At 40.0% G+C, this 27,758-nt stretch overlaps 2 protein-coding genes across 5 annotated transcripts in view; one reads left to right on the top strand and one right to left on the bottom strand.

Moving 5' to 3' along the window:
• The first annotated feature begins 15 nt into the window (after positions 1 to 15).
• On the top strand, positions 16 to 9,862 carry LOC125225846 (5-demethoxyubiquinone hydroxylase, mitochondrial). 2 transcript variants are annotated; one of them, XM_048129716.1, is made up of 5 exons: positions 16 to 150; positions 5,846 to 5,926; positions 6,763 to 6,894; positions 7,830 to 7,926; positions 9,110 to 9,802. In XM_048129716.1, the coding sequence occupies exons 2-5, from the start codon at positions 5,858 to 5,860 to the stop codon at positions 9,385 to 9,387; spliced, it is 576 nt and encodes a 191-aa protein (XP_047985673.1). In that variant the 5' UTR covers positions 16 to 150; positions 5,846 to 5,857; the 3' UTR covers positions 9,388 to 9,802. The 2 variants fall into 2 exon arrangements, with proteins under 2 accessions (XP_047985673.1, XP_047985674.1); XM_048129717.1 differs by lacking the exon at positions 16 to 150 and adding an exon at positions 2,847 to 2,928 and having other exon boundaries at positions 9,110 to 9,862.
• The window catches only part of LOC125225845 (protein shifted-like), a 29,047-nt gene continuing 2,300 nt past the window's right edge, over positions 1,012 to 27,758 (bottom strand). Inside the window, exons 2-9 of one of the 3 annotated variants that reach the window (XM_048129713.1) lie at positions 18,235 to 18,386; positions 17,423 to 17,665; positions 16,572 to 16,736; positions 12,935 to 13,135; positions 4,980 to 5,075; positions 4,703 to 4,794; positions 4,430 to 4,541; positions 1,012 to 1,224 (exon numbers count right to left, since the gene is read on the bottom strand). In XM_048129713.1, the coding sequence (XP_047985670.1) occupies positions 1,184 to 1,224; positions 4,430 to 4,541; positions 4,703 to 4,794; positions 4,980 to 5,075; positions 12,935 to 13,135; positions 16,572 to 16,736; positions 17,423 to 17,665; positions 18,235 to 18,385 (1,101 nt within the window). In that variant the 5' untranslated portion in view covers position 18,386 and the 3' untranslated portion in view covers positions 1,012 to 1,183. Of the gene's footprint in view, positions 1,225 to 4,429; positions 4,542 to 4,590; positions 4,795 to 4,979; positions 5,076 to 12,934; positions 13,136 to 16,571; positions 16,737 to 17,422; positions 17,666 to 18,234; positions 18,387 to 27,758 lie in introns of all 3 variants that reach the window. The other 2 variants (XM_048129712.1, XM_048129715.1) reach the window with 2 other exon arrangements.

The raw sequence follows: 27,758 nt of genomic DNA, 5'->3' as shown, positions 1-27,758 counted from the left end.
TAAACAGTTTTCAGCTATTTGCAATCACTAATCAGCTGATTCTTATTACAGATTAGGATTACAGATTTATCTTTTACCCACTAGGAAAATAGCAAAAGTTTTGTGAATACAGTGTTTCTAATTGTTTTTTGTTGGAGGATTATTTACTGTGTAAGTTACATTCTTGTTATATCGATGGTAAAATGCATCCATACTTTGTTTACTAGTGTTTCAACACATTTCATACCAATAATCAAACAGGCTATTTGTTTGTTGTTCGTGTTATAAAACTAACTAAAGGTAAAATAATAGTTGTAAAACACTTATTTAGAACTCGACCCTCATGAGTGAGTGCACTCTTCATAATTTATGATAAAATGCACACATAACCTAATTAAGCTTCATCATTTCTATTTACATACTTTTTCAAATAATATTCTAAATAAATTGCTACAAGAAGATGGACTCGGCTACTTTGCATATTGGTAGCTAAATTTTCCTAATATACACCATGGGTCTTGAGAAAAGTTTATATGGAATTATAGTATAGTAATTTATATCCATTCTTGATTTTATGTTTTGTCTCATGCTAGGTCTTTGATGTTTGTCCTTAAAGCCACATTTATCCAAGTTTTTTAAATAATAATATTATTTCAGAAATACTACAGTTGTGTAATTTTTAGTAAATATTACTCATTAGATGTGTTATAGCAACTTAAATTATTTTAGAACCTGCAGTGGATGCTGGTTCGATTCCAGCCGTAGGCAACTAGCGGCCATGGTCACTTTTTCTTAGTATATTGCAAGTATTTAAGAAAAAATTACTTATTCAAAGTCCTTATACCGCATCAATTTTGTCAGATCAAATACCGGACTGAAAAATTCATTTTTACCGATTATTTCATATCTTTTTTTATAATATAAGTGCATTTAAGTACTTGATTTATATGCAACACTGACGTGACATTCACATTTACAATCCTTAAGAGAAATGTGAAGGTATTAAAATTGTGTGGGAAAATAAAACTCAAATGAATTCAATAAACTCTATAATTTCATATTGCATAAATTTCATCACTTATTACACCTAGCTGGCATACCGCTTACACCTAAATGACTAATTAAACATACATTAACATGTATTTGTTAGAATTTATAATAAATTTAAGAGAATCACATCACTAGTTCGTCACTGTCTGTCGCTTCATCGCGGTCTCTTGAACTCACTGGACTCTTCAGAAGAACCTGTAACAAAATTATAACATTAGTAAAGCCAATTACATTTTACAACAAACTTGCCCAGAATATACGTGATGTAAATTTTATAACGGGCAATATTTAAGTAGGTATATAAATAAAAATAAAAAAATTAAAATAGCCTTTATTTACTGAAGCTTTTTACATTTCATCTATTATATTTCTATACTATCTTTGATTATTCTTCTATTTGTTTTTAAACTATAATATATCACTATTTTTTTCCATCGACAACTTCAACTTCAGTCTGGTCCTTTGAGGACATAGGCCTCTTCCAAAACCTTCCAGGTATCGTGGTCTCTCGATTTCCTGAGCCAGTTCACTCCGCCTGTTTTTTTAAAGTCATGTGACCATCGGAGATTGGGCCTTCCTCTCTTTCTTGTGTGGCCCAGTGGGTACCAGTCTATATAAAGATCTTTCGTCCACTTATGACCCTGCCCTAACAGCTCCAGCCCTTCTCTAATGATGTGGCCAGTCCATCGCTACTTCTGTTGCTTGACCTTCTTGACCACGTAGGTATATACCTAACTAAAATTTTACCCAATATTTTTCGAAATGTCCATAAATGATGAACACCGGTCGGGCGTGCGGCATTCAAAACAGAGTAAACAATTGCCCGAACCACCCGATCAACTCCCCCCGCGCGTGGTGTCATCGCTGTGCGGAGGTGTGTCCGCACGCGTTTGAATTTTTTTGAGACAGAGGTAATATTGGGATTTTACATAGTCACTTAGCCATTAGCCAGCCTGTCATATCCAGAAAATATTGCCGGTCATAAAATTTACAGACTGTATAAAATATTGTCCTATTGTGCGATGCCTCATAATGCTGAATTAAACCCTACTTTAGTTCCGGAAAAAACTTTTTAACACATGAAACCAGGCTACGTTTTATGTGCTACGCCGTAGGCCGTAGCCCGTAGCATATACGCTGACCACTTCTTACTATGAAAGCTCATAAATCATAATCATAAATATTCAGCTTAAAAAACTACTACCTATAGTACCTATACGTAATACACTAGTTCAAGTGGCCCGCGTGAATTAAAAAAAAAGCAAGTCCTCAGTTCGTAACCTCTTTACCAGCACTGCTGTGCTGGCTGGCTGTCAAAAAAATATCTAAAAAGAAAAATAAGCAACGCGCTCGCAATTTTATTTAGGTCGGCACCCTCTTTATCTTTACCCCAGGGCAGTGACCCATTATCGTGGATCTAGAGGGCCACTCCCGCGCACCCTCGTTAGCAGGGGTGAATGACACGCGCCGGAACAAGTGTAGCGCAGCCCTTGACTCCGTTATTGATTTTTTTAGATAAGTAGATAAGCACGCGCGAGCGCGGATTTGTGAATAGAGTAAAAGGATCGGCTCACACCGGAATGGCAGCGGCTGGCAGCGACGCGCCGAGCACTTTTAGTGTGAAATAATTTTAAACTTTATCTTTAAAAAGACCAATATCACTTGACTAATTCTAATAGTTTTTAAGTTAGTCAAGTGATACTGGTCTTTTTAAATACGTAGATAAGATAGTTTAAAATTACCGGCCGACCACTGCCGGCCGCTGCTCGCCGCTGCTCGCCTCTGCCGGCCGCTGCCGATCGCTGCTCGCCTCTGCCGGCCGCTGCCGACCGCTACCATTCCGGTGTGAGCCGACCCTAAGTTTATCCGCTTTCAATCGTCTTCTGGAATTTTCGTGATGTAAGTATAGGAATCTCGTTAAGTAAATTTTAATTGCGCTGAAACTGTTTGTTATTTTATGCACTAGGAACGCGAGAAAACGACCTTAATACATTTAATGTACTTATATTACTTTAATTAATAGATTTTGATTTCGTCTTTTTCGTGAAATTAAATATAAATCGTTTAGCGGAGTAAACTATAAAGTTGTAAGAGTCAAAATAACGCTTCCTTCTAAAAATGTAGTTTTTCAAATCAAACTTAAGATCGGCTAAAGTATTGACTATAGATATTATTCTGATAATTTTATTTTACAACTGATACTACGAAATTCTTAAAAATATTTATAGCTGTCCATTTAATACTGACTCAGTATCGACGTTTCTCAACCAATGACTTTGCTACCCCATAAAAACCCTCCCCAAGGAATAAGGTAGGGCCGAGGGGTTCTTTACTAAGCGTGATGAAGTATTTTATAGGGTCACGCGATGCGCACACGACGGTCCCATTTGTTTCACATATTTTATTCATATTTGAACTCTACTGCTAAGGAATAACAGTTCTATGGAATTATTGATAAGTTCCCCACGCATAGTCGCGTGCGCCGAAGTAACGTGGATAACACCCCTTTTAATTTGCGTATGCGTCTCCCCTTAAGTAAATTTCCGAAGGGTGGATATGGACAGACGAAGCATTGTTTGGGTTCGATATTTTGCTGTGGTACAAACCGTAAGAACTTTTCACTCATGAATGAACACTGAACACTTGTACCTACAAAGAAAAATGTCCTAGGTTTTCAGTAGAGACTATAAACATGCATAAAAGAAAGTTGTTCGCGAAAACGTACTTTAGTTTGCCATTTCGGAACTTAAACCTAAATAAAATTAAAAAGTAGATACATAATCAGAACACGCTAAGCAGTCGGTCATACTTGTCGTTGCAGCTACAGTGTCCTCGAAATTTAGTAATGTCGAATCCGAGATCGCCGAGACCAAAGTGTGTTGTTAGATATTTAGCGGCTACAGTTCTTTTTATTATAAGCTGAGATAGCTGGCGTGCCCTCTTATCCCGACTCGCACACACAGGCGCCACCATGGCAGGAGCCGTGTTGGCAACTGTGGGCACATTCGCCGCCTCGTCGGCTAACCTCGCAGTGGTTGCCGTTACCAAGGTTATTTGACTACAGTCAGTAGGTATGAGTTACCCTTGCTACGATGACAGGCGCGCCCTCTCCAACCCGGCTCGCACACACAAGCTCCACCACGGCATGCTCCGTGTCTGCAACCGCGAGCACATTCGCCGCCTCGTCGGCCAACCTCGCAGTGGTTGCCGTTACCAAGGTTATTTGACTACAGTATGAGTTACCCGAGCTGCGATGGCAGACGCGTCCTTTCCAACTCGGCTCGCACACGCTCCACCACGGCATGCCCCGTGTCGGCAACCGCGGGCACATTCGCCGCCTCGTCGGCCAACTTCACAGTGGTTGCCGTTACCAAGGTTACTTGACTACAGTATGAGTTACCCGAGCTGCGATGGCAGGCGCGCCCTCTCCAACCCGGCTCGCATACACAAGCTCCACCACGGCATGCCCCGTGTCGGCAACCGCGGGCACATTCGCCGCCTCGTCGGCCAACCTCGCAGTGGTTGCCGTTACCAAGGTTACTTGACTACAGTATGAGTTACCCGAGCTGCGATGGCAGGCGCGCCCTCTCCAACCCGGCTCGCATACACAAGCTCCACCACGGCACGCTCCGTGTCGGCAACCGCGGGCACATTCGCCGCCTCGTCGGCCAACTTCACAGTGGTTGCCGCCGAAGCCGGCGGGGCAGCGGCATTTGTTGACGCCCTTGCAACGACCGCCGTTCAGGCATGGAATCACGCATTTTGCTGCAGAAAAAAAATCCGTTTAGTTAGGAATCTTTTTTTGTAAATTACTTATTGAAGTTTTTGATCAAACTCGAAAATATTGCCATATGCGTCATAAATATAGGTACAATTTATTGGTACTACATAGTTAGAAACTGCGATCGTATTACCATGATTAAAGATTACAAAAAATTTAAACGACTTACAAAATTCGCATCTAAGTCCGTAATATCCTTTAGGACATTCGCACGTATCCTTCTGTATGCACTTTCCCCCATTCAAGCATTTTTGTCCACATATTCCTGCAAGAAACAATACATTTATATTAGGTACTGACTTTTCGTTCTACGTAATATTTCCAAGTTGGTCTTTATAATAAAAATCTGCAAAAAATCATTTATTGAGAAAACATTACACAATTTTTTCTACTCCCGAACTGTTATTCGTCATTTACAGGGTCGTGCATAGATCTTTAAAACCCTACATAAAAGTCTATTCCCCAAAGCCAGCGTCCGCCGGCTTTCTGCGCATGCGCGCAGTATCGAAAAAACTGAAAACGCATTGTTTGGCTCCGTAACCAAGGCAACGCATTGTTATAACGGTACTGCACGCGTGCGCGGGAAGGCTTTGGGCAGCTGAGCTTACAGTGTAAACCTTTGCGTCAAAATACAGGAAACAGTGTGAATTTCACGAAAGTTATTCAAGAAAACTATTAAAAAACCAAGTGCATGGTCGTAGAAAAAATATTGTATGCAACGGTGTTTAACTGAGTCAACAAAATACTCGTGGCGTCTTAATAACAATTTTCGGCTTCGCCTCAAATTGTTACCCACGCCACTCGTCTTTTTTGACCTCCTTTAAACGCCTGTTGCATAAAATACTATTTCACATTACTTTAGTTGCATTGTTACGAGCCTGAGATGACTGACTGTCCATCTACCATTGTCTTACAGTCCCAAGGGATAGTGTATTGCTTATAAACATTGACTTCACAAATACTTATGAGTCATTGTTAACAACATAATCAACATCCATTCTTATAAATAAATGTTTATTTTCTCTTTAATTTCAGAGATAAGTGACAATGAGCCGTCCAGCAATCTTGCAGCACGTCAGGCGAGCGCATTCAGCTACTTGGAAAAAGAACCCACACGTAAGTTTCGCTCGTAGATTAGCTGATTAAAACTTAATGATTCACCTTATAAATAATACCAACATAACGCACCGAGGAGTGTAGAACCCGTACAAGTAGTATCTAAAGAGTTATTTTTGATTCGATGATTTCATGATGAAATTAAACATTTTAACTGCTGTAGCCCGTTAGGACTCCGCAATTGTTGAGCCTTTTAGGGCTCTAGCTAAATTGGTTTTTCAATATTTACGCTAAGGAAAGGCCAATTTGGCTAAACTCCTAAATGCGTGACTATACAATATCTAGCATATTTTTTTTTTATACCACGTCGGTGGCAAACAGGTATACGGCCCGCCTGATGGAAAGCGGTCACCGTAACCTATGGACGCCCGCAACTCAAGGGGTGTCACGTGCGCGTTGCCGACCCATTAGAAACTTGTACACTCCTTTTTTGAAGAACCCCATATTTCACTGAAGTCTGATAAATAAGACAAATATCTGCACAACTTCGTACAACCAGCGGCACCGGTGACACAAGCAAGCTCTTAGCGGCTAAAAGGTCAAAGAGTACCTACCTACTCAGTATTTAGCACAGTTGTACCATACGTATATTGTATATTTACAGACATTACAAGAGCATTTTTATCCCCCGACGCAAAAAGGACGGTATCGTAGTTTCCGAACGGATGAACCGATTTAGATTTAGTTTTTTTGTTTGAAACTTGAATTAGTCGGGAGTGTTTTTCTTCTATATTATCCAATTCTATAAAACATGGCTAAGATGTTTTATAGAATTGGTCCACTATGTCGGGGGTTTTTTCAAAATTTAAGTTACAAGTTCTAATGTAATGTTGTAGCTCGACAAGATAATTCGCGTAGACCATGCCGGCGAGTTGGGCGCGGACCGAATCTACGCGGGACAGATGGCTGTGCTCGGGAACACGGCTGAAGGACCCACCATCAAACACATGTGGGAGCAGGAGGTTAAGGTACGCCATTTCTATGCCACACATATAAAACATGAATCGGCATAAGTTTATACTAGAACATTTGGCGATCGACTGAGTGACGTTAGCATCGACGCCCGTACTAAGATTTTAAAGGCCGAATGTAAGGGTGCTATGGTTATATTAAACGTGTTTAAGTAAATAAATTAAATAAGTAATTCATTATAAAAGTTTGCCGTTTGGGAAAATCATAACATATTCCGAAATAAAAGCCAATCTAATACCCCAATAGGCTAGTTTCCTACTAGTCAAATCAGCTTCTTTTTGAGAACTGTCAAAACGATTTGCTAATATGGAATTACTATGAAATACTGAGGAGTGACGTCACAGTCAATTCATTAACTTTATATCTTTCTCTTTGACTTATTAAATAGAAATTATGTTTAAACATAACTTCTGTCCATATTTTTCTACTAATTATGTGGTGTTTTATTTCATGCACTGCATAGAATATTTTATTTTAAGTGTAGGAAACTACCCTATTGAGAAGCTCGGATCCTACCGGCTGTGCCATGTAAGTATGATAATTTATAATATCAAAGAAAATTTCCTTAAAATCAAAAGAATCATAGATGAACCTTACAATGACTAACTATCTCTGATGACTGATTTGATTGAAGGGTCAATAAGCAAATCCAAACAATAAATGGCAGTAACATCAAACATGGATAAATCACAGATACCCAAGGATTATCCATACTAATATTATAAATGGGAAAGTGTGTGTGTCTGTTTGTTTGTCCGTCTTTCACGGCAAAACGGAGCGACGAATTGACGTGATTTTTTAAGTGGAGATAGTTGAAGCGATGGAGAGTGACATAGGCTACTTTTTGTCTCTTTCTAACGCGAGCGAAGCCGCGGGCAAAAGCTAGTTTTATATATTTAGTCAAATGATGTTCAATCTGTTTTATTTGTAGCATCGCGAGCGCTTCGAGCAGTTGATCAACGAGTACAGAGTGCGGCCAACAATCCTCACGCCGATATGGAACGTGGCTGGCTTCGTCCTCGGCGCAGGTCAGTTGATGTTTAATACTCTTTCGGCTTACATTAATGTCTATTCTACGGCATGTGCTTATATGAGACCATAAAGTTCCAGTGTAGTGTCTCGGCAATAATCAACACAATTACAAATGGAAAACTCGAAAGGGATTGAGAAAAGGATTTTCGCGTTTCCCGGTAAGTCTAAGGGACCATCCACACTCATGAGACGCATGTCTTGCGGCGCGCAACGGACGTACATTCGGGCGGCGTGGCGGAGACGTCCGTTGCGCGCCGCAAGACACGCGTCTTATGAGAGTGGATGGTCCCTAAAAATTCCACGACCAGCCAGAGATTATGCATGGGCCGCCAACATGTATATCGTAAATTCAGTCAACATGTCACTAGCGCCATCTCTCGAAATCGGCTAGAACTCAAACAGCTATTGCGGAAACGTGCCATCTGGCGTCACAGCTCGCGGATGGGCGCTTTTGCCTTAATTGCCTTAGCCCCTTATTCATAAACGTTCACTAAAGTTATCAAGCCGATAAAGTTTGTTTGTACCTTTCTATCACACCAATACGTCGGAAAGGGACAAACGAACTTTATCGGCTTGATAACTTTAGTATGAATAAGGGGCTAAGGCAACGTTTATGAATAAGGGGGTAATATTTAAATATGAATGATTGATAGAACTTATGTCGTTGAAATTAGAACTATAATGCTGTATTTATTTATTTATCGTATGGCATATACCGTTTCTCTACTGTATGAAAGTTTATATACATAAAAAATTAGGTTGCGCCTGGATTCGGGAAATACCTAAAAGATGTTTCTGAATGTTATGTTTAAAACGTTGAATCTTTTCTTGGTGAGTACCTCGTGATATATTTTAGTCGATTGTCAAATACTGTCTTTGCATAATTTCCTTTAACGACATCTTTGAGCATTTTTTACAAGAATCTATGGTTGACTTTGAATATTAAATCAATTTTGTAAGAAGCAGAAACGTCCGCTAACGCTGATGCGTCCTGCGGCTGATGTGGGTTCGTGTCCCGCCGGAACGTAATTTAGATGGCGTCCATTACTTACGTAATTATTTAAGGTGCTTTAAAGATTTTTAGGATACTGTTTAACCTTCTGCTTGTTAAACACTTCACGTAATTAATGGACGTCTCTTAATATACAAAAAAAACTAAAAAAAGTAACTCTATTCCAGGCACAGCCCTAATGGGTAAAGAAGCCGCCATGGCCTGCACAGTAGCCGTCGAGACCGTCATAGTGGAACACTACAACGACCAGCTCCGGACCCTCATGGAGGACCCCAACGTGGACCCTGAGATCCTCGCCACCATCACCAAGTTCCGTGATGAGGAACAGGAGCATCACGACACGGGGATCGACCATGGGGCGGAACAAGCACCGTTTTATAAGGCCCTTACTGAGGTTATTAAAGCTGGGTGTAAGGGGGCTATTGCTATTTCGAAAAGAATTTAAGTTATGAAAATAAGTTGTTTATAATAAAATATTACAAGAGAAAAATCTAACTATTTATCTAGAAGGTTTGGATCCTACCGACTGCGCCATTCAGGATATTTCAAAAAAGCACTTAATGTCAAAAGTATCACAGTTCAAGTAGCTCCAGTACCTCATGGTTGACCCCAATGTAGACCGTGAGATCCTCGCCATCATCAAGTTCCGTGATGAGGAGCAGCATCACGACACAGGGATCGACCATGGGGCGGAACAAGCACCGTTTTATAAGGCCTTTACTGAGGTTATTAAAACTGGCTGTAAGGGGGCTATTGCTATTTCGAAAAGAATTTAAGCTATGAAAATGAGTTGTGTAAAAAAAAGTAATTGATACACACACATTTTTGACGTTTGACGACTGGTCTGGCTCAGTCGGTTGTGGCCCTGCCTGCTGAGCCGCGGTCCCAGGTTCGAATCCCGGTAAGGGCATTTATTTATGGCACATATTTGTTCCTGAGTAATGGATGTTTTCTATGTATATAAGTATGTATTTATCTATTTAAGTATGTATATCGTCGCTTAGCACCCATAGTACAAGCTTTGCTTAGTTTGGGGCTAAGCTGATCTGTGTAAGGTGTCCCCCAATATTTATTTATTATTTTGAAATCCTACCGACTGTCCCATAAACAAATTCTAATATCTAAACTATTATAGTTGAGTACTAGAAAGACCAGATCCAGACCCTCATAGAGGACCCAACGTAGACCCTGATATCGTCGGCCAACATCGAAGGAGTGGTACCAGCATCGGGGGGAGGGGTGGGGGATATAACGGGGAAGATTGTCTGGTGTACAAATGGTTAACTCTGACTGGATCTTATGGCCATTAAATGGGCCTTATCTTTTTTAATTCTCTAATTACGACTCACGCTTTCTTGATTTTCTTTCTCTAATATATTCTAATAGGTGGTATAAACCGCTTTGTAATAAGTTTTAAGATTTTTCCATAGAACTTTATTATTTTCACATAAGAAAATTCAACAGTTTCACATTATATGTTAGTATCCATGTCTAATTAAGGGTAGACGAGTAGATTTTTATAGTCATAATGTTGTGATATTAAAGTTGCAGCATTTAATCTTTGTTTCATTTTCGTAGCGTAGTAAAACCCTAACTCATTGGAAATGGAAACACCATAGTAATTGTAGCGTACCTCATTCCTTTTTAGGGTTCCGTAGCCAACTAGGAACCCTTATAGTTTCGCCATGTCTGTCTGTCCGTCCGTCCGTCCGCGGATAATCTCAGTAACCGTTAGCACTAGAAAGCTGAAATTTGGTACCAATATGTATATCAATCACGCCAACAAAGTGCAAAAACAAAAAATGGCAAAAAAATTTTTATTAGGGTACTCCCCCTACATGTAAAGTGGGGGCTGATATTTTTTTTCATTCCAACCCCAACGTGTGATATATTGTTGGATAGGTATTTAAAAATGAATAAGGGTTTACTAAGATCGTTATTTGATAATATTTATATTTTCGGAAATAATCGCTCCTAAAGGAAAAAAAAGTTCGTCCCCCCCCCCTCTAACTTTTGAACCATAAGTTTAAAAAATATGAAAAAAATCACAAAAGTAGAACTTTATAAAGACTTTCTAGGAAAATTGTTTTGAATTTGATAAGTTCAGTAGTTTAGAAAACTGCGGAACCCTACACTGAGCGTGGCCCGACACGCTCTTGGCCGGTTTTTTTATCTCTGTTCTAGCTCTTTCTTGTATCACATCCCGGTACTGACTTTACGAGTTACAATACAATACAAATATTCTTTATTACTCACCAATATAACAAGATGACTTCAAAAAAATTAAGCACAAAACTTTAATTAGTTATGGTCTCAGGCGGTCTTATCGCTAAAGAGCGATCTCTTACAGACAACCTTAAAGAGTTTTGAATGATTCACGGTTATTTTCATTAGACTTATATAGACCGTGATTACCTTTTTGATTTTTGTCGAGCTCCCGATATTTCGACGCAGTTCTTTGCATGCATCGTGAATATCATGATCACCGTTTTCCGTGATTATTTCCGTATTAGTGCGTTTTCACATTATCCGATCCGATATCGGATGTCGGACCGATATCCCATACATTGCAGGCGCCATCTTGGATTTTTTCTATTTCTATTGAAATCCTTCCGACATCCGATATCGGATCGGATAATGTGAAAACAGCCTTAGACTTATGCATATTACCTCCTTCACAGTGCAATCCCTGGGACCCAGCAGGGCAAGAGCACACTCCTGGCGCGGTACTATTCCCTCCATTCATACATAGTGGGTAACACAGCGCCAACATCGATACCTCATATAGCCCACTGGGCTATACGTTTCATAGTAAACAACATTATCCACTAGACATATGGTATATCATGAAATTTCTGAGATGAACGTTTCGCTTTAGCCGTAATCTGTTAAACAAATGCCTTTGTGTCTATTGTTGACGGCGGCTAGCTCCCGTTTAAACGGCACGTGCTATAGTCTCAGTGTAGTTAAAAAGCAACTATCATGATAGCAATAAGGTTCAAATTTATTAAACAGTTTGCAGTATGCAGGTAACTTTTTTTGAAGATGACAAAACGTGTTATCTCCGAAAGGGCTTTTTATGGATTTGAACCTTATTACAGTTATTACTATTGCGATAGTTGCTTTTTAACTACACTGAGACTATAGCACGTGCCGTTTAAACGGGAGTTAGCCGCCGTCAACAATAGACACAAAGGCCTTTGTTTAACAGATTACGGCTAAAGCGAAAAGTTCATCTCGGAAAATTCATACTATATACATTACCTCCTTCACAGTGAAGTCCTTGGTACCAAGCTGGGCAAGGGCACACTCCTGGCGCGGTACGATTCCCTCCATTCATACATTGGGGGTAACACAGCGCCAACATCGACACCCCATGTAGCCCACTGGGCATTATAAGTTTCATAGTAAACAACCTTATCCACTAGACATATGGTATACATTACCTCCTTCACAGTGAAGTCCTTGGTACCAAGCTGGGCAAGGGCACACTCCTGGCGCGGTACGATTCCCTCCATTCATACATTGGGGGTAACACAGCGCCAACATCGACACCCCATGTAGCCCACTGGGCATTATAAGTTTCATAGTAAACAACCCTATCCACTAGACATATGGTATACATTACCTCCTTCACAGTGAAGTCCTTGGTACCAAGCTGGGCAAGGGCACACTCCTGGCGCGGTACGATTCCCTCCATTCATACATTGGGGGTAACACAGCGCCAACATCGACACCCCATATAGCCCACTGGGCATTATAAGTTTCATAGTAAACAACCTTATTCACTAGACATATGGTATACATTACCTCCTTCACAGTGAAGTCCTTGGTACCAAGCTGGGCAAGGGCACACTCCTGGCGCGGTACGATTCCCTCCATTCATACATTGTGGGTAACACAGCGCCAACATCGACACCCCATATAGCCCACTGGGCATTATAAGTTTCATAGTAAACAACCTTATCCACTAGAGATATGGTATACATTACCTCCTTCGCAGTGCAATCCCTGGTACCCAGCAGGGCAAGAGCACACTCCTGGTGCAGTACAGTTCCCTCCGTTCATACATTGCGGGTAACACAGCGCCGTGCGACAGTGCTGCCCCATATAGCCCTCGGGACATTGGCAAATCTTCTCGTGGTTGCACCAGCCCTGATTGGCGCATTTTTTGTCGCACTCGGGATCCGGCCCTGTGATTGGATAAAATTGTTAGTGTGAATGTTGGTGACAGTGAAGATAATGGAGTGGTAATGAGAGTAATAATGATGATAGAAAGAAGAAACCATAGCCCTGAAAGCCATGTAAGAGTACAAAATAAAGAAAACTATATGGCTGCGAAATATGCAAAACGTAACATAAGCGAAGTGAATAAACAGGGAACAAGGAAATTATTTATACAAGGGCACAAGTACATGTATCCTCCTAAAACTCACTGTCTTATTTATATGATTAATTAAGTTCAATAAAATATAAATAGTTTTAAATTTTAACAGTTTTCGTTTAGTCTAATTTTCAAATAAACCATAATTAACTATAGATTGAAAATTCATACATTATAGATGGAAATTTCACTGACCAATTGAGGATTTTTTTTGTTGTTTAACTGAGCCTTAGCAGGATAATGGTAACTACCAAATATTTAACACTGAAAAGCATGCGTTATCGCTTTCTATTTTTATATAAACGTCACTACTGCTGTCTTACAATGTTGGAGGCTACCAAAATTGCTGTGAGCCAATAATTAAATACTTATGATAGTTTACTCGTGACAAGTTATTCGTATACACAGTAGCTGAATAGCCCCATAACTTGCAAGGTTTGGTAGGGTCAGCAGTTCAATTTTCAGCGCTAATAATCCATATTTCATAGTGACACAGTTGTATATAAACGTAGTCTCTGTGGCGTGGCCAACTAGTACAGGAGGAAGCGTCCTCTGAGGCAAACAATTGAAAGTTCATTAAAAATTGAACTGCCAACCCCAAAACAAAAAACAAAAGCAAGCAGTACCAACCTAAAAACGCAAATTCTGTGAGCAGAGGCACCGCGGTCGACCAATCCGCGCTCTCGGCGATAGTCCGGAAAATAAGGCAAGGGTTAAGGCGGTCTTCCCATTGGCTACGGACCTGCATGCCTCTAGAGTGTGCGAGCGAGATATAACTATCTAACAAGCATAGCGATATCTTACTCACACGCCGGAGCGACGTGCGGATTCGCACCAGTGGGGTAACTGTGTAAGTTATGCTTAAGTATTTCACTCGATTAGTACATTGAGCAATGCAGCAATGGACATTTATAAATGTAGGCGTATTTTATTTAATTTCTCGTTATAAAAACGAATAATAATACTTAACCACACTACCTACGTATTATAAATTTATAAACATAGAATGCCCATACCAGAATTTAAACCCAAGTTTCAGTGGCTAGAGTATACGACATTGTCAAATAAAAAAATTAAACTACGACTACTTTAAGCGCTAGTTGCACTACTTGATAAAAAAATAATAATAATATCTTGACTCATATATTTTAGCGCTAAAATACGCTATTTAAACTGTTATTTCAATGTCAATCCTACTTAATATATGAGACGAATAGTCCGAATATAATATGAATACGCGCCGCCTGAACGGTACTAGTGAAATAAGTGTCTTGTGACATTCATTCATATGCTTGAAAACATAACTCTTGTTTTTGTAGTCGTTAAAACAATGGCAAATAACTATGACACTAACCATTTAAAACATTACTTATCCTATCACCGCAAATCGGAATTCCCACCACGAGGCGAGACGAAACTAGCGCCAATAACAAACCATCATAAAAGACGCAATATAAAATTGTTATGTCTGTAATCGGCGAGAACAGTAAGTGGTCGTAAAACGCACAATACGCCCATAAACGTCCAGCGCCGCATTGTTCGGAACACAAACACGGCACCCACCGTAAATGTATTATTAGTTAGGTCACAGGGACTGGGACCTGGGGAACAATAGCTTCAAAACGGGCGTAGATATAGGGCCTACCGCGGAGCCGGCAGATTAATTAGAGTTATTGAGAAAGGTGCCGGCGATTTGGGAACTTTTTCGATGTGTTCGCGGTAAGCCCTTTGGTAGAATGGGATAGTCTGGGTATTATCAGGCCGCTAAGCCATGACAAACTCTTGCGCAACCACAACGAAGCATTGTGATTGTGCCTGTCGATCACTCTTACTAGGTACATGTTGTGTTTCGTTTGCTGGACCCTAATGGGTTGACACAAAAAATTAAGTTGCATAGTATTTTCTAGAATGTATGGTGCCAATGGTCATTCCAACCAGGTTTAAGTTGTATGTATGTTAAGTAATTATCCGGTTAGAAGGACCAACAAATTTCACTGTCATTTATAAATCTATCTTTCGAACAAAATACAAAAACCAAGTCTCTAGACATTTTCTGAAAATATCTCGAAATAATATTATGGAGAGCCACAGAGACCTTTGCCCAGCAGTGGGACAGTCCAATAGGCTAAGAAAAAAACTTTTTTTAGTATTTTTACTAATTACATATTATTTATTCTTTAAAAAAATACGTAATTTAAACAACACCATGCGATTGGACATAATACGATAAAATGACATAATGAAATCAACTTCAGCGTTGATTACTTAATTTTCGAGCTTAATTATCTCTAATTAGGTAATTATTAGTAGTTATTAGAAGGCGATTGATGAAATGTTAATATCAGTTTGTATTAAACCAATTTAAAATACGTTCTCTCTACATGTCATGTAGAGTTAGGTACAATGAGCTGAAAAATTGCATGGAGAAATTATGAATGAATTGATTCATAAATTCACCATGCACTTTTGCAGCTCAATGTACCTGTTCAATACGTTTGTACTGTTACTAATCATGAAAAGAGGCAGAGTACCATTTGGTTAGAAGGCAGCTAAACCGAAAAACACTGGACCAATTTTTAGTTTACTTTTCTAGTATTTTATCTAAAGCCATGTGATCCTACATAATAGTAATTTACGGTTTGGGTTCGGGCCGTTTTCACATAAATAAAGCAAAATTAATAAGCTATCATGATTGAAAAGTAAGTACTGTTAATTAAAAGAATTCAATAGTAAAGTAAGCGATACGTCAGCGATTTTGTTCCTGTTGGGTCGTCGTTGTAAATAATTTATAAAATTGTCTCGTCATTGTCATGTTCAAATCTGTTGCTGATTAGATTCGTTAAGAGGGTGATATGTTTTATCTCAAGTTATAAATTGCGAAGCATTTGAAATATTGGGTTTTTCTTATGATATATTATTGGGTTTTCATTTCCTCATTCATTTATAGCAACTAGTTACTAGATAGGTATCAACATCTATGACGATTTGACTATTACGTAAACTTTTCGTATAATATCACATCAATTTTCTTCAAATTTTCTTTTACAGCCACGGCTATAAAAATCGGTGCTAATTTAGTTTCGCCTAACTTTATCACGACAACATAGTTAAACATAGGTAGCAATAAGAGCGAGTCGAATAGAAACCCGATACCATAAGACGGAGAGTACAAAAGCAACCAATGATCCCAACAAGCTCAAAACCGCAGGCGAGTAAGTGTTAAAAATGCGTTGGCGATACAATACCTGTCCTTTCTAAATACACACCTCTCTGTGCGCATTCCTTTTTTAGGCTAAGTCTGAGAGGGGTGCCGTTTAGCGGTATGCCCCGGCCGTGCTTGAGCACTAGGCCTATTTCAAATGTGGCCACGCCACTGTTGTTCGCCATGCATGGCAAAAATATACTAAATTCTGTGGACAAGCGGACATTGAGATGTTAGAGAACATAGAACTATGATTAAAGATTTATAAGAAGACAAATACCGATCCGCTTCTATTCTCCAGCGACATTTGTGGACCGAGAAAAGTGGCGTTGTCGTTATCGGAAGCAAAGTTCATTTTGGGTCGCTGAGCCTACGAATTACTGGCAGATGTTATAGAAGTAGGTGGTTCGGTATATGCGACATCAATTTTCTGCGAATACTTAACCATCTATTTGTATACAAAGGGTTCCTTGTATGTAATATCAGTCAGACGTCCATCAATCACTGATCAAATTGGTGTATATCAATGCTCACCCATTATGGTGAGTTGGTGACAGCATAATACTTCAACTGTCGGCATTGACTGATTGATTGGGCTTAAACAGGCATTGATTTGTGCAGTAATTTCGTGTGCGTATTATGGTGCTCTCTATTTTCTCTATTTATTTTTAGCATACTATTTACTACTGGCTTCCTAAGTCCTTAAATTGAATCTACTTACACTCCCGCCGTCCTTACCTTATATCAGCTAGGTAATTGAGTCCTTACTTGACCCTTCATATTCTACATTCAGCAATCGCTGGCATATCTACCTAATCAGATAAGTAATTAGAAAAAGTCCTGCTATTTTGACTCGCTGGTTGAAAGCGCCAAGACCTAAGGATAGATTCTCACCTTTAGGCCGTTTAGAAGGCACGCGTCCCTGCGTCTTAATACTCAACACTGGTGGCTTCAGGACCTTGGGGTCCGAGCTGGTGAGTATATCGAAGTGGTAGTGGTACTTCTTGCGCGACTTCCATGTGAAGTTGACGTAGCTAACTTCCGATGGGATGGTGGGCAGTTTGTGTGAGAACTGCGGGTCTAGGATGTACTGTGGGATGCGCCCGTTGAGGATGGCGAATACTTGCATAGATATACCTGGAATAGAGGTTTTTATGATTACTCATTATTATTACCACAATATACATATAGGTACCTAAACTAAATGGATAAGGAATATTGTAATTTAAACAGTGACTGGGGATTTTGCGATATATTCTGGTAAATTGTAAATCATTGACGCTTTATAACCCAGCTCAATAGGTACATACACTCTGAGCATAAATCACGTTTAATCATAATGTTATGAAAGTGCCTTTATTTATGGCATTACTGATAAAAGAAACTGGAGTAAGTGAGATATCCATTGATATAAAGTCTGCATTTTCATTGTGTGTTGATACTATTGATACAAACCCTGGTTCCTGATACCAACCTACGTTACGTACTTACGCCAAGTTAGTGCCAAATTTTTGATCTTCAGTCCAACGAAAGATAGAGAGAGTCGGGGTCCTACTTGCAACACGAACATTTAGTAACTTACTTCTAAACATTGGAACTTGTCTCTCATCTATCCTCAGCGGGATATCGGAGTAAGGGTTTAAGATTCGCGCCGAGTTGCATCCTGCGACAACGACATAACCAGAGAAACAACAACAGTGACTTACCACTAAACATGCGAACTTGTCGCTCATCTATCCACAGCGAGATGTCGGAGTCAGGGTCCTTAGGTTCCCGCCGTGTAGCGCCCAGCGACAGTGACATAGCCAGGGCGACGCCCGCGCAGAGTCGGGCACGTAGCGACGCTGAGCCCCACATGCTGTGAACGTGAAAATATCCGTAAAAATTATCGTTTATATGGACCGTAATGTACATGGTGAAACTAGAGCGTCTCTCCGATTCCTTTAGTACTCATTTGTGTGACAAAATGAGACGACACGACGATGCACCACTTTAAATTCTATTTTTTTTTTAACTTTTTTCCACGCTGTACAAATCAGATGCGCGGGAAATTGTTTCCATCTGAAGTGGGCTTAAGGCTTCATCAGAAAAAATAAAACCGGCCAAGAGCGTGTCGGGCCACGCTCAGTGTAGGGTTCCGTAGTTTTCCGTATTTTTCTCAAAAACTACTGAACCTATCAAATTCAAAACAATTTTCCTAGAAAGTCTTTATAAAGTTCTACTTTTGTGATTTTTTTCATATTTTTTAAACATATGGTTCAAAAGTTAGAGGGGGGGGGGACGCACTTTTTTTTCCTTTAAGAGCGATTATTTCCGAAAATATTAATATGTATTATCAAAAAATGATCTTAGTAAACCCTTATTCATTTTTAAATACCTATCCAACAATACATCACACGTTGGGGTTGGAATGAAAAAAAAAATCAGCCCCCACTTTACATGTAGGGGGGGTACCCTAATAAAACTTTTTTTCCATTTTTTATTATTGCACTTTGTTGGCGTGATTGATATACATATTGATACCAAATTTCAGCTTTCTAGTGCTTACGGTTACTGAGATTATCCGCGGACGGACAGACGGACGGACGGACGGACGGACGGACGGACGGACGGACAGACAGACAGACATGGTGAAACTAGAAGGGTTCCTAGTTGACTACGGAACCCTAAAAAGATCGTTTTTCATGACAGTGCGTACTCTAGTTATTTCCGGTGGGTTATTGGATTTTGTCTATGATTACCTAAATTTTTTATTGAAAAAAAAAAATAAACGTCATATCGTAGCGCGCGTTTTTAGTTTACAAAGTAAGATGTTTTCCTTGAATTCAGATAGTTTCCGTGCAAAAATGATATTCTTTAGTGTTTATTGAAACGTTCATTTCTGTTGCAGGGAAATGGTAGTTACCATTAAAGTTAAGCTAAGTAGATGTATATAAATACAATATTCACAGTCATTCACAAACCGCAAACAATGACATAACATAACTAGATCTAGGTATCTAAAGTGACCTAAGTAGGTACCTAACTACGTAAGTACTTAAAGGTAACTTGATTATAACGACAGGAACAAATACGGACATAAAATAGGTGCACATAATTCCTTCCTACGCCTAGCCTGTCAAAATTAGATTACGCCCACAAATAACAATTCCGATAGTAAACAATACGAGGCGTAACGGCCGTATAATTTGTCTGTCAACTACAAAACTCGGACGCACAAAAAACGCAGGAAAAAAGGTTAAAAAGGTAAAATTATCACGTTTAATATAATTGATTGCGGCCGTTTGGGACGTGCTGCTTACAGGGCAGCGTGAGAAACGTCCCGGAGCGGGCCGGGACAGCGTGTTCCGTGAAGGCTGGTTCGGGGTTCTGTAGGCCTGTCTTAGATAGGAAAAGAAACTGCAATTTCCAAAATTCCGCTAATACGTCCCGTTCCGAATTTAAATGTATCAAAATTGTCGTCGATGAATGTGAATTGTGAACCGAAAGGAAAAAGCAAATACCTAAGGCCGATAGTCCACTATCATATGTTTATTATAGAAATATGATATTATCATAGGCAACATGCCGTCCTTTTTCTTCACGTTGGAGAAAAAGGGAGGCATATAGACCTATGATAAACATATGATAGTGTACTTTCGGCCTAAGTATGTATCTGAATTTTATTGAAGATCTTATTTAATTTATGTGAATTATTCCATACCCCCATTATTCTTATTTCGATTACATTTGTAATTTGGGCTAAGCCCACAGCACATGGGCAGGAACCCATCAGTACGGCATTTTACTTTACGTAAGTGATATTATACCTGCTATTGGCTACTAAGTAGGTATACCTACTTTATATAAGTTTGCTGACCTGACCACTACCAAGTAGGTACTTGAAATCTTGGTGTTTTGAGTAACAAACTAGGTATCTCTAATCTGTTAGGTACTTAAATGTGGTCTGCGGTAGCAAAGCACTTGGCCCAAACCTCAAAGGTTCTCCAAAATAAACGGTACCCAAAAAACGGACAACTTCATTAAATATCCCTGTCAGAACGTAATGTCTACTAGTTTTTTTCTCGCTCCCGCTGTCAAATTATACTTACAAAAGGTGTTAACAAAAAAGAGAACTTACCAATACTCACCCCCCGACATCGAAGTGAGAAGAGAAGCAAGTGTCTATAAACTTTAAATTTAGTTGTGACTTTCTTCTCCTGAGACGAAAACTGTGGTTACGTTAACATTGGGCCAAGGAAAAACGACTCATAATATCGTTAACTTAAAATCGACGGTAACTATAAAGTTTGTGATTCCAAAAGTTGTAAAGGATGGGACGGCAATCGTCTATAATCTATAATTATTTTCCTGGACACGGTGAATTCATCTATCATTGAAACAAGTTTTAACTATGTTTATTTAGTTTCCCGTAAGTTTTGTTGTGACTGGGATGATGTTTTATCAAGTACCTACATATCTAGATAGGTAGGTACCTACTCATTCACAGATAAAGTACCTAGTTATTTCGATCGCCAAATCTTGGGATTAGTTGTCAAAGCGGAACCCAGGTTCTCATGAGCCGTGGCAAATGCCGGGATAACACAAGGAGGATGATGAGCTGTGCGTAAAGTGAGTAATCAGAGTAAATGTTTTGGTTAAATGATAAACCGTGTTTGATTGACTGGCATTGGCACGGTTCAGTTAATTGGGGGTTATCGAGACATCCGTATGAAATTAATAATTATTGCTTATTTTATTACGACGACACTAGGTATAATATTTATCTCATGTAGCTCCATATATTACTCGTGTTTTGGTAGAAGAGGCACAGATACGCAAGTAGGTAAATAAATATGTAGGTATATTTTTATTTTTGTATGTAAATGCCGTGAGTAAAAGTCTTCCTCCGTGAATTGGGGCGCCGCTTACGGGAAAGAGGCCTAGACCCGCGCTCAGGGTCATTCCTTTTGCAAAGGCTGTCCATTGCCATTCAACGCGGTAACGCGGCGAGTGTAATGGGCACCTTTGCACCAGGGGTTGCGCGGGGAGGCCTCTTCCAGTAGTTAGGAACCTAGGCCACTGTAGTACTAAATCAGATTATAAGAAATCTCTTACTGTTTGACATTTTGACATGGTTGTAGAGTAGCCACCAATTGGTTGACTGTACATTATAATACACAAAAATTCTACATTTTCATTGCTGTGTAACAATATTTGTTGCTTTCTAGGTACTTACCCATAGTGGATTTTACTAAAATTTCGAGCAACATAAGTACCTACTTTAAGCTAGTCCCTACTAGGAAGAGTAAGATACAATTGTAATAGCAATTAAAATAGATCAGTAAGGAGGGTGGGATTGTACTTTACGTACCTAAGTAGTTTACTTACTAACGGAAAAGTACCTACGTAAATACTGTAAATAGGAGCGGATTCCATAAAGGATCACCTAGATCAGAGAACAAGGAGCACTATAAAACGATAGGTACACTATAAAACGAAACATTTTAAATATTATTCTGTATCCGTATAGCAACAGATGCAATTGTCTTAATTGCAAGTGAAATAATGGACCGTGGCGTTCTTAAACAGTTTAAACACCGGCTGCGTGCAAACCCCCGGTTATTTATACACCACTTTACCAATTCACAGCCGCCAATTTGATGGCGAGACAAATTGAACGCGGACTCGGTTTTAATTTGCGGGCTTAATTGGGATGGGTGGGTTACCATCGGTATCAGATATATGCGAGCGGCCGGAGTAGCCACAAATATGTGAACGAACTCTCAAGCCTCGAGTATAAGTAAACTATAAATAAAGACGTTTCAGATATTTAGGAGTCCGTTAGATGTATCGATGTCCCTCATGACATGATGACTTTACAGAGTAACACTACCCTTTACCAAAGACATATATAACTCCGTATAGACAGACAAAGTCTAAGAAAAAAACGTACCTCAGTAAGTCAGTATCATACAGAAAAACCGGCCAAGAGCGTGTCGGGCCACGCTCAGTGTAGGGTTCCGTAGTTTTCCGTATTTTTCTCAAAAACTACTAAACCTATCAAGTTCAAAACAATTTTCCTAGAAAGTCTTTATAAAGTTCTACTTTTGTGATTTTTTTCATATTTTTTTAACATATGGTTCAAAAGTTAGAGGGGGGGGGACGCACTTTTTTTTCCTTTAGGAGCGATTATTTCCGAAAATATTAATATTATCAAAAAACGATCTTAGTAAACCCTTATTCATTTTTAAATACCTATCCAACAATATATCACACGTTGGGGTTGAAATGAAAAAAAAATCCGCCCCCACTTTACATGTAGGGGGGGTACCTTAATAAAACATTTTTTTCCATTTTTTATTTTTGCACTATTTGCATATCTCTAACTCAAAAGATTAAAAATAATTGCAATAACTTTTTACTTCCTTCAACCTCAACCACACCTGGACATCTTCCTAAAAACTACAACGAAATCAAATCCATTGAAAATAAAATCACAGAGGGAGACCTGAAAGGCGCCGCTCGCCTTCTTTTTTCTAGCGACGTGCTGTCTCCAGATAACCCAGATACCTTTTTGGCCCTACAAACTAAACATCCCCCAGCTCCCGCGACCCCCTACTTTTTCGACCCTCCAACAGCAACGGAGTCCTGCTTGCAGACGAAAAACATTGAAGTATTCAATGCCATTTGCTCTTTTAAAACCGGGTCTGCGGCAGGACTCGATGGCCTCAGCCCACAACATCTAAAGGATTTGACATGCCCGTCCTTAGGGGACGTCGGCGAACAATTAACCAATAACATCACGAAATTAATAAACAAAATGTTCACAGGAAATATTAACTCGGAAATTGTACCCATTTTATATGGAGCAAATTTAATAGCTTTAACTAAAAAGGATGGAGGGGTGAGGCCAATTGCTGTTGGTGCAACACTTCGCCGTTTAGCATCCAAAATTGCCGTTAGACATATCTTTCCAAAATTGCAAAAGTCTTTCGAACCGACTCAATTAGGCTTTGGAATCAAAGGAGGTTGCGAAGCCGCCGTGCACGCCCTCCGCACATTCCTTAGCGACGACCAATGCGAAGTTTTGCTCAAAATTGATATCAAAAACGCATTCAATTCTTTGGACAGAGATACCTTGTTGGCAGAAGCAAAATCTAACATTCCCGAAATTTATAACTATCTTCTCCACTGTTACGCAGATCCAACGAAATTAATGTACCGAAAAAACGAATTATCGTCAGAAGTAGGCTGCCAACAAGGAGATCCCCTGGGGCCAGCAATTTTTAGTTTGGCAATAAATCCTATCATCCAAAATTTGAAATCTAAATTTAATGTTTGGTACTTGGATGACGGGACCCTAGGAGGCGACGCCGACACTGTACTAGCCGATCTTACAGTGATCATCCAAAGATTTAACTCCATTGGCCTACAACTAAATTTTGATAAGTGTGAATTATTCATTCAAAATTCCTGTATTAACAAAGATGACGTTGTTCAAAAATTCAAATCTCTCGCGCCTAATATAAAGTTACTCGACAAGAGTAACCTTTGCCTCCTAGGATCCCCCATCTTCGAAGAAAATTTTCCTAGTTATGTTCAAAATTGCGTTTCCAAATTCGAAGAACACTCTCATCGTTTGCTCCAAATTAGCCCTCACTACGCTTTGACTGTTATAAAGTTTTGCCTATTCGTCCCGAAATTAACTTATGTGCTTCGCTGCTGCACTCTTTGGAAAAATCAAAATCTTCTTTCACAAATAGATATTATAATTAAAATTAACCTAGAATCCGTCCTAAATATAAAACTCAGCGAGCAGTCTTGGACCCAGGGATCCCTTCCCATCCGGCACGGTGGGTTAGGGATCCGCAAAATTTCCAGTGTGGCATTACCAGCTTTTTTGTCGTCAGCTCATAGCTCGTCCAGTCTCATAGGAAAAATCCTACGAACAAACTGTGAGGCTGCGGGCTTGGCTGACGCCAAAAATGCTTGGTCAATTGCTTGCCCCGGTCAAAATTTTCCCGAATATCCAAATTCTCAAAGGAGCTGGGACGACATTATATGCAAATTGACCGTTAGTTCCCTCCTAGCCCAATCCGACACTGAGGGACGAGCCAGACTCCTAGCAGCTGGAACCAGCGAAGCAGGGTTCTGGCTCCATGCACACCCTTCCCCAAATTTGGGCACATTTTTAACCCCCGATACTCTCCGTATTTCAGTTTCTCTTCGTCTTGGGGTCCCGGTCTGCGCCCCCCATCGCTGCCCCTGTGGCCATGAGGTTGACCGACTTGGGCACCACGGCCTTTCCTGCCAACGAAGCGCTGGCCGCTTCTCGAGGCATGCTGCCCTCAACGACGTGATCCGCCGGTCTCTTGCGTCAGTCAATGTGCCGGCCCTTTTAGAGCCGACCGGCATATATATCTAGGACGGACGGTAAGAGACCGGATGGAATGTCGTTGGTTCCGTGGAATATGGGACGGGTGCTGGTTTGGGACGCAACTTGCGTTGACACACTGGCCCCGTCTCATCTCCACCGAACCTCTGTGAGGGCAGCGGCAGCAGCAGAGGCGGCCGAGAAAATAAAGGTAGGAAAATACAGCGGTCTCGGCGCCGAATATATTTTTATTCCATTCGGCGTCGAGACCCTTGGTCCGTGGGGCCCTGGCGCTCTGAGTCTCTTCAAGGACTTATCGAAGAGACTAAGAGACGCCACCGGCGACCGAAGAGCTGGCAGCTTCCTCGCTCAGCGTATTAGCTTGACAATCCAGCGAGGAAATGCTGCCAGCGTCTTCGGTACTATGCCACAGGGGCCGTTTTTAGATTTACTTTAGTTTAATTTTAGATTTATTTAGTTTAATTTAATTTTAATTTTTATTTTATTATAATATAATTGTCATGTGATGTAAGTTTCAATAAAAAAAATTAGTTTTTGCACTTTGTTGGCGTGATTGACATACATATTGGTACCAAATTTCAGCTTTCTGGTACTTACGGTTACTGAGATTATCCGCGGACGGACGGACGGACGGACGGACGGACGGACGGACGGACGGACAGACAGACATGGCGAAACTATAAGGGTTCCTAGTTGACTACGGAACCCTAAAAAGTACGGTGGCCTAGATGGCATTACACCTTTGAGGTTACGCTCAGCTAGATGGCGCTAATATTAATATTTGACATTTTAACACAATATTATTTAAGCTAAGAATATGGGCCAAATTGTCAAAACTGAGGTTCAAAAGTTTTAAGCCTGTGTCAAGAGATGGCAGTCTATGCACTGTGATTACACATTTTACTTCGACAGTAACTCTCTATAATACTCGATCCTCTTTGCCTTTACTGAAATCAAATCTTTAACGAAGAACAACATCAGATTCTTAGATTTGACATGAAGCTAAATCAGAAAGATCAAGATATTCTTACATACAATGAAATTTACACTACCCATTGTTCCGATAACTTTTATGCATTTTATTTTTATCCTGTTAGAGAACATCCGTAATACATAACGCATAATAACATTCGATAGGACGGACGCATTAATTCATGCAGTGACGTCAAATCAAAATTGAAATGAGAATCTATTGACTTATGAACATGGTCGACAAGGAGAACTGATTTTATTATTTCAGATTCTTTCAACACAGTTCGACCTCCTCAGTAGGTACCTACATTTTCTTGTTTACGTACGGGTCTTGGTTACGTACACCACCCATTCCATACATTCGCAGATTTTAACAACTGCAGCACGGGAAGCATGGTCGCGCGATAGACGATAAAACGATAAAGCGATAGGGACGGCCTGATATTTTATCGTCTATCGCGCGACCATGCTTCCCGTGCAGAACTGTGTAGCCATAAGCATCATCAGTGGGATCAAGTAATCTTCTATATAGTTCTCCACATCGATTTCGATAATGGCAACCTCAGCAGTCAAGGGTTTTCCCTCTTGTGAGCTCTTATATGGCTAGCCAGGCCAAACTTGCTCTTAAAAATTACATCACATTCACGGCTGTACAGTTACCCAGCCTGCAGCCGTGTTGTATGTATACACGTAGGAGTGTCTTTCCTTACGTACTTGGTGTAATCTTCTATATGGCCATAAGCAACGGTAGGAACAAAAGCTTAACCTATTAGTCAGAGCTCAGTAATATTTAGTCAAATGCCGTGAGCATCACCGGTGTATTAGTAAATTGGTATGAGGTGTGGAAGCGACACTTTAGATGGAGTTTAGTGGGTAGCCAATATGTTATCGACAGTTTGTTCTATGATGTTGACGGGAAAGCCCCTTACTAAAACCCTAAAATGACAACTCAAGAACGCGAGAGAGGGATTAGAGTTCTTTTTTTAAGTTTGCTCTATTAGTAGGGTCAGCCAGACCATGGTTGTGCGAACATACACGTCACAGAACGGTTGGATTCCCGCAACGGGCAAAAATAAACGAGCGGGCGCATCCTGCGATAACGGGCGAATGACCCATTGCGGTTTCGCGAACTAATACCTAAGGGAGCCAGGGATGGGGTACCTAACGATAAAACGAATGTTTTGACGGATTTCACTGTTGTTTTTTCTTCATGCAAATCAGGTGTTCTGCTCATGTCTGACTAGGCAGGTAGGCACAGGTACATAGGTGTTCAACCTCTAAAATATAGCAAATAAATAGCATATACACATACTTAGCACAAAAGATTTCAGAGCTGATGAAGACGCCGATTCGATGCTAGCGACTGCCAACGTTGGACGCGCTCCTTTTTCTTTCATCGATATAATTTTATGATTTTGGTAAATTAATCAATATTCTCTTCCATTTGATTTTATTTAATTAGTTTAATCTAGAGTCATTATACATTTAGGACAGCCCTACTACTTCTATGTTTAGAGCAGATAGACGACTAAGTACACTACAAGCGTAAAACCTAGACACTGTACCTCTACAATTCAATTAAGAGGGTTTTCCTTCGTAAACCCAGCCTCTCCGGATTTGATGAACGACTGAGGGATCCACCTATAAATCCAGCAATGTAATAAAATACTCGTGAAAGCACGTCTGACCATTTACAGCAGATCCGCTTGGGGTCTACTTTTATATTAGCAGTTATACTACTTTTAAAGGAGAACTTTATTGTGACTTGACTAGTTAACTAACTGGAGCTTTAAATCGCATCAGAATGTAGGTTAATATTAACCTGTACCCTGATAGTCTTAAAATTGTAGGGACCCAATTAGTTTTTTTTTATACTGGCAT

Source organism: Leguminivora glycinivorella, chromosome 4 (genome assembly GCF_023078275.1).
Source record: "Leguminivora glycinivorella isolate SPB_JAAS2020 chromosome 4, LegGlyc_1.1, whole genome shotgun sequence".
Taxonomy (NCBI): Eukaryota; Metazoa; Arthropoda; class Insecta; order Lepidoptera; family Tortricidae; genus Leguminivora; species Leguminivora glycinivorella.
This window is presented reverse-complemented; position numbering and strand designations above follow the sequence as displayed.

Bases quoted from the DNA above. Each gene is read 5' to 3' on its own strand.
- LOC125225846 (XM_048129717.1), top strand. From the start codon at position 5,858: ATGAGCCGTCCAGCAATCTTGCAGCACGTCAGGCGAGCGCATTCAGCT. The intron at 5,927-6,762 runs GTAAGTTTCGCT...GTAATGTTGTAG, and splicing joins CTTGGAAAAAGAACCCACAC to CTCGACAAGATAATTCGCGT. The intron at 7,927-9,109 runs GTCAGTTGATGT...ACTCTATTCCAG, and splicing joins TGGCTTCGTCCTCGGCGCAG to GCACAGCCCTAATGGGTAAA.